The sequence below is a fragment of the Habropoda laboriosa genome, unplaced genomic scaffold (genome assembly GCF_001263275.1).
Source record: "Habropoda laboriosa isolate 0110345459 unplaced genomic scaffold, ASM126327v1 scaffold257, whole genome shotgun sequence".
Classification (NCBI taxonomy): domain Eukaryota; kingdom Metazoa; phylum Arthropoda; class Insecta; order Hymenoptera; family Apidae; genus Habropoda; species Habropoda laboriosa.
The window spans coordinates 245,764-253,249 of NW_017100369.1; the positions used below are offsets into that span (position 1 = coordinate 245,764).

The 7,486-nt window shown below is 33.0% G+C and overlaps 2 protein-coding genes across 3 annotated transcripts in view; one reads left to right on the top strand and one right to left on the bottom strand.

Annotated features, from left to right (window-relative positions):
* Nucleotides 1-1,682: 1,682 nt before the first annotated feature.
* On the bottom strand, nucleotides 1,683-6,210 carry LOC108574813 (E3 ubiquitin-protein ligase KCMF1-like). 2 transcript variants are annotated; one of them, XM_017937460.1, is made up of 8 exons: nucleotides 6,012-6,210; nucleotides 4,334-4,501; nucleotides 4,109-4,248; nucleotides 3,824-4,020; nucleotides 3,160-3,334; nucleotides 2,801-3,015; nucleotides 1,996-2,437; nucleotides 1,683-1,865 (listed from the first exon to the last, which is right to left on the bottom strand). In XM_017937460.1, the coding sequence occupies exons 1-8, from the start codon at nucleotides 6,025-6,027 to the stop codon at nucleotides 1,683-1,685; spliced, it is 1,536 nt and encodes a 511-aa protein (XP_017792949.1). In that variant the 5' UTR covers nucleotides 6,028-6,210. The 2 variants fall into 2 exon arrangements, with proteins under 2 accessions (XP_017792949.1, XP_017792948.1); XM_017937459.1 differs by having other exon boundaries at nucleotides 3,160-3,352.
* Nucleotides 6,211-6,786: 576 nt separating this feature from the next.
* The window catches only part of LOC108574801 (dihydropteridine reductase), a 1,946-nt gene continuing 1,246 nt past the window's right edge, over nucleotides 6,787-7,486 (top strand). The window contains exon 1 of the mRNA XM_017937445.1: nucleotides 6,787-6,919. Within this exon, the coding sequence (XP_017792934.1) occupies nucleotides 6,830-6,919 (90 nt within the window). The 5' untranslated portion in view covers nucleotides 6,787-6,829. The remainder of the gene's footprint in view (nucleotides 6,920-7,486) is intronic.

Consider the following 7,486-nt stretch of genomic DNA (forward strand, 5'->3'; position numbering starts at 1 on the left):
ACAGAATGATAAACGTGAAATCTGAAGGGCAAAAAGAAGAGATAGTAGAAGAAAAAGAAAAAAAAATCAGGGCGTTCGAAAGTTTTTTATCAATTTCGTGTGAGAAAATTAATTGAATCCCCGCTCGATCGCCCTCTACGAGAGCGCGCACGTTTTTTGCACATTCCTACTTTCAGTAGAATCGTCGCAATAATAATCGAATGGCATTTTGCATGCGTCATACGCACGTATTCGTTCTTTGCTTATTTTTTTTTTTTTTTTGCGCATTGTTTTCCCCGACGCATCCTTCTTTTCTTTTTTTCCTCTTTTCGTGAAATCAAACATCAACTTATTTATATTGTAAGCTTCAATTCGAAGAAACGAAATTACAAACATCCCCGTCTTTTCGTGTTCGACGCGACAAACATACGAAATCCCTTTACGTGTTCAACCGAAATTCAGTAAAGCTTCCATTACCGAGATGAGAGAAAAACAAACACACATACAAAATACTTGTTTCGTTTCACATCGTAAAATGGAGCGATTAGATTTGTAAACAATCATTAAAAAAAAAAAACAAAAACAAATTATTAAAAAAAAAAGAAGAAAAAGAAAGAAAACTCACGTGATATCCTTAAAAACATGATAGTGCAATATATGCAGAAATTCAAAGCACCAACAAAAAAAAGATAAAGCTTGTAACAAATACTCGAAGTAACTAGTAATTGTATCTCGATGGGAAAAGCATTCAGATGTAAATTTTTTTTTCGTTAACAACACCCAGTCTAATCTCTCCATTTTAAAACACCGATCGCTGAGCAACTGTAACACATCAAGGGATGGTCCGCCAACGTAATGTTTTTTTCTCTCTCTAATTACTAGTTCTGAAATGATTCGAAACTTGCATGGTTGACTGCTTAAAACTTGTTCCTTTTCTTTTATATATATCTATATATCTAAGAAAACATCAATGCACGTGTAATTTCATAAAGCAATGGTAGATTAAAAACTGTTAGTCAGTGGTTGCCTTAAAATAATTGTCCGACGATTAAGACTTAATATGTAAACGGACCAACCCAGGCAAATTTTTGTAAGTTTCTTCGCGTAAAACGTATTTAAAAAAAAAAAAAAGAAAGAAAATAACACACGCAAGGCGTTAATATGGCTAATCATTTTTTGAAAAAATTTTACGAAACGTACGAGACAACCAGAAGTGAAATTTAACCAGTTTAAATCGAGCATGATAAACTGGTGCGTATGACGGGCAGTGCGCTTTGTGAAATCGTCTCTACATTCCCGTGATTTTCTGCGTTAAACAAGACTGAGTATTTTATTGATCTAACTTTGTGTTCTAAACAAACCCATACAGCCACCAAAACATGGAACGCTAATATATAGAATTACTTTTTTGTTGTATCATATTTTTGTTTTTTTTTTTGTTTTTCACCTGCCAGTCTCTATCCTCGATCAACTTATTGTATTGTGGATATAATAAATCGATGTAGAACGTGGCAAGACTCACTGAGAAGTGTGTACGAGGAGTGTATATGACTGCAAGAAGTGAGTTATTTACATTATTTGCATATGTCGGCGAATCAGCCCTTGCCCTTGTTCCATGTCACGTAACGACAAAAGATGGCGAGATTAGAGTTTGAAAAGTGATTTAGATAGGGAGGGTGAGGAGGAGGGCATTTGAAGAAGGGTTAGTGTGGGGGCGGAGGTTCCGTAGATTGGTTTCTGCCATCTACAGCCCTAACCGGCTTCCTACGTGAAGGACCTGTTACGGCAACTGGACCAACTCCACCTCTAAGGTACGCTGGTGCCGGAGTTACTATCGGTTCCCTGATAGTTCTACTAATTGATAGCGACAGTGATTCCTGCAGTACCTGTACAACCAAGTTACAAATACTGAATTATATTCATTACGTTTCTGTTCTCTATACTTTTACTTGTGATACTTGAATGTATTTGAAAATTAAGAATTCTATACATATATATTCAGAGGAATATACTTACCAATGACTGAGGTAACACACTATGCATCAATGTTTGAACCATAGGTGTATTTTGTGACGCGAGGTTATTAGAATTTGGAGGCAACCCTTGACTTTGAAGACCTGTCCCCACACTGCCAGCAGTAGTTGTCTGAACAGTATGCGATTGTTGCGTAGACGTTTGCGTTACGTGTTTACTCATTGTTTGATCCCTTTTTGCTTCTTGAGTTACGTTTAATTTTTTCGTAGAAATTGTGGAAGTATTAGCATTTGGTGTTTCAGGACTGGTTGTGGCAGTAGTTGCACTTGATACTGGAGTTTGCGCTCCGGATTGCTGCTCTGTCAACTCTGGCAATATTGGAGAAAGCGTTCCAAGAATAAGTTCGCGCGTAAAGAGGCTCCTATTTGCACTTTCACGTTCAATATTTTGCAACTGTTTGTCAGAGAGGGTATTGGTAATACATCTGAAAAAGAGGAAAAATATCAAATTGTAATAAGTGTGTTACTTGAGAGAAACGATGAATGGTAAATATACAAGCTTGTTGTCTTTTTTAAAAACTAAACAAATTCATTTTCCATACTTCCATGGAATCATCTTAAAATATAACTTTTGGCAGCCCACACACTGATCATGACATGCAGTTTTGCATGTTTCAAACAAAAGACGGATAAACGCGCGCGCGCGTGTGTGTGTGTGTGTGTGTCGCATGAAGGTATATTTAAAAAAATACTCGAACATCACCGGTTAAAAATCAACACTTCGAACATATTTTTGAACATTTTTAAATACGTTATTACATGTATAAATATTAATAAATAAGACATACTTTGGCAACAGAAACATATAGTTCTGTGAACTGGTAGATGATACGCCGGACGGGTTCGCCACATTAGTTGCATTATTGTTACTACTCGTACTATTTGCTACCACACTGGTCATAGTAGTAGAATGACCACTTCCAGTAATAAATCCTCCACAACTTGCAGAACCAAGGACCTGAGTCTGCCTCCTAGGTAACCGCTCCAATTGTTGTCTAGCAGCCTGAAAATATATTTCAATTTAAATACATTTCACTTCAATTTATATATTCATTAAAAATACAATCAACTTTAAAATAATTTTTTTATTGTCAGTTTGTTAAGACTGTTCTACTAAAAATTTTTGAAAATATTAAGCTATACATACTCTAACGTGTTGTCGCTCCAAGTGTAGCTGCATTTGCAAATGTTGTAATTGTGATGGTGCTGACGAACTCTGACCAGTTCCTCCACCACTTCTACGAACACCGGATAATTGAGAAAGTAATTCTGCAATTGGATCTATACCTTCCCGATTACTTGGACTCAATCCTCCGGATGAACTGAAATGCATATTGGACCTGCAGGTCCAATGACACGCCAATGAACATTATCTAAGGTGAGATGATGATGAGCTGAAGCTGAAGCCTTGCTTGGCGGTCTTTTCAGGCATTTTGCAAATAAAATGCATCTTTTTTTTTTTTAAACAACGTATGCAGACATGAATGTTGTATTATATTTTAATAAACAAATAATGATAATGACTAATGTTATAAAAAATGTAAGAAAATGATACTAAATAAAATTACATGCATACAAATATATTACTTTATAATTATACTGATACACAAATACAGATCATGATAACTAATATTAGCAACATTTTTTAGCAATAGATTATTGAGATTGCACTCAAACACAGTTAATACTATTTTGAATTAAAAAATAATTGTTTTCTTGTCTATCTAAACACATAATATCATGTTTGTAAAAGACGTTTTAATGTTTCCTGCAATTATTTAATGTAATGCGTATATTGCAAGTATATATACCTGCGAGGTCGGGGCCCACCAACAACTCTGGGTGTATGTGTTATCCGTCTACCATTATATCTACTAGAAGATGGTTCATCTAGAAAAGAGATCAAATCTCTTGGTCCACTACGATGCTCCATACTTAAATGACCCGCAAAATCATCAGTCAAGTTATTAGGATCCCCTCCTGGGACAGATGCACACACTGGACAAACCTACAGTAGAATTTTAAATTTATAAATTTTCTTCATAAGATAGTATTACAAATATTTTTATAGTTTTATCATATTACAGTATACATACAACTTCAAATGAAGTGTCCGAATGATCTGCAGCAACATGTTCTTGCAGTGCAGCCTCAGTAAAACCCATTCTTGTACAATAAGGACAAGTTAAGGATTGTGGCTGCTCTATACTTACTGCTTCTCCACCATAATATAATTCTATAATATAATAAGTTGATACATTAGTTATTACAATTATCCACCTAAAATAATCATTACACATAGGATCTAATGATTGATTTACCAAAGTCAGATCTAGTAAGTATACACTGCATAGGATGATCAGTGTGGTGACGTGTAGTACTGGCACCTCCTTCGTAACAGCTGGCACACAAATCATAATCGTAGCACACGAGGCACTTGTATCTGCGACCCCGAAAATTCCCCTTTAAGCAGGAGTCACAACTTACCCCTGTAATAAACACAGTCATATACTATCTAATATTTTACAATAATAATATTAAATTGAATCTAACATTAATGCTAAATAAACAACATACAAACAAAGAGCATTACATGAGGTATATATTTACAAAAACATTCAAGAAAAATGCAGTTGTTCCTACAAAAGATATTTATATGTCTTTCACATATACATACACATGCAATAACCTTGAACTAGATCTATAAAAAGTATCTTATTTAAGCCTACTTTAAATGCACATAGTTTTTGCAATAAAAATATTATGCTATATACTTTTTATATAAACAAGTGCATGCAATATTATGATTTATTAGTAAATAAATTGGAATGAAAGAAAATATAAATAAGTAAAATAACAAAATTATATTACAACAATGTGCATTACAACCATGTGCATTACAATCATGTACATAACAAGCATGTAATCTCTCTATAGTTAAGTGCATTGTTTCAAGCCTAGCCCTTCGTTTCTATCCCAGAAGTAATTATTTTTAGAACCATAACACAACTTATTATACAAAGGTTTCTTAGTTGATATCTTTATATTTTCTATTGTTTATTAAATGTTACAAATTGTACATATGTATACATAAAGAAGTATAACATTTAGAAATATATGTACATAAATAAATAATTTAAGAAATACAATAAGTTGAATATGGTATCACTTTTATGGTAATGGTATCATTAAGATTAACATATATGCACATGTTAATAGTTAGTGATAACATTTTTGAACTTCAATACAATATTTTTAATTTTAATTATGTAACATGTGCAGATACAATACAAATAAAAAAAGGTACATATACCAACTTTATTTACATATCAAACAATGTACATTTTTAACTCTGCTAATATCATTATGACATTTAAGTCTAAAAATCCAATACAATTGCATTGTTTGATGTTAACATTATATTATTACAATGTAATAAACAATGCAGTTATTTAAAGAATACAGATGTGAAAGTTAGAAAAGGTCAATAAAAAGACTAATTCGAACATACAGAATAAGAGAAATATGTTTCAATATGTTTTACAGGTTTAACATTATAAGAAAGAGAAGGGGATTGAACAAGAAAACCAATTTTAAAGGAGTCATTTGGCAGAGCATCCTGACAGTTGACCAACAAATATTGTCCCTGAATTTTATTCATTTCATATGATCAACCTAGTAAAAGATGATGACATTGCAAAAATTTTAGTAAAATCATCAAAGAACATTGTAAACCTACAGAAATTGGAGTAAATTTTTTTATAAGTGCTGCCATCTGGCCTCTGACATTAGACCCTTTGGTACAGAGCTTACAAGAAATGTCTTACGAAAAATCTCATACATTGTCGATTTCGTAACCTCGACGATGAGTTTGCACAAACTTTTTATGCATATCCCCAAATGCCCCATAATCCAACAATTTTACCATCAACATAAAATAAATTTAGCATGCGAAGTGGAGGCTGACTTGCTAGTCAGAAACAGCGCACACGTACGTACCTTCATGTAGATTCATTTTCCGTTTAAAATCTCATATACGCCGATAACGCGAAGTCTCGCGATCGAACGGTTTACGAAATACGATTACTGCTCGCCACTGCGTTAGCTCTTCACGTCGCTCAGTGCAGCAGATACAATGGGAAAAACATTAATCGTCAAACAAAAAATTTTTCGTTAGAATTTCCAGCGTAAAACCTAACCCAACTAGGCTACCGTGACGTCACACTAGATCTACGCTCCCGGAGAATGTTGCGGGCAGGGTCTCTGTCATTGCGGCGTTGCCACGTTCTTAATAAACATACGTGGGAAATTCAAATGTCATAAATCTGATTGCTTATTAAACATTCATTTTATATAAACTAAGTCAACTTCATTTAGTTATCTATTCAGTAAAATATCTTATAAAAATGACATAGTATGAGAAATATTCAAATACACTAAATAATCTTATTATATATGTTGTATTTGAAAGTACTAACATTATTTATAGTACGTTTCTAATGTCACGGAAAATATGTATGAAATAAATTACACGACTCTGTGTTAAATCAATAAGCATTTTAATACTGTTAATGTTAGTTATTACGTATAAAATTTAAAATAGTGCACATATTGCATTAAGAGACATTCGAAATCATTCACCAACACAATTTTAGCTACTCGATTGACAATCTATTTTCATAGTTTGTGACGAAATTTGGCAATCTAGCACTCCTTTTACGAACATTTCCGAAAGACTCTCGTATGACTTCGTACTCTTCCGTATGTAGTCGTAACTCCCGAAACCTATTTCGCGAAGTTGCTTCATTTATCGAACAATGGAGGCGATACTTGGACGTGTTTTTGTATATGGAGGCAAGGGTGCCTTAGGTTCTGCTTGTGTTTCAAAATTCAAATCAAAAAAATGGGTGAGTAACAATAGTAATAAAATCTATAACATGTAAATAAATCTGATGACTATTACAAATGGTACTGACTCGTTTCCTCATACAAGTTGCGGCTTTCCACCAATATTTCTAAAAGTAATAATAAAATAAATATTGTTCATTAGTTTTATTTAATTGAAAACAAGTTACTGAACATTTATATATTGATAACTTGTTGATTCTCAACATTGATTAAAAGATAATCCGAAACAACTGTTAGTTGAAGTTCTATCAACAAGGAAAATTTCATTTTGCAACGTTAATCTTTAAAGAGAGCAGGAAAATACTACATTTGTAAAATATTTTGTAATATTTTCAATCTTTCGTTTAGAACTTTAGTATAATAAAAATTGTACACATTGCTTTTTAACATCTGTTGGTTTTTTAGTATCACGGAGTAGTTTACACATTTCAAAAGACGTTCGATGCTTTCGCGCACTATTTTGAATATTACGAAATGTGTTCTGTTCATACATGATAACTGTTACTTATATGTATATGTATATAACTTTTTTTTTTATTGTAATATTATATACATATTCGTTTTAT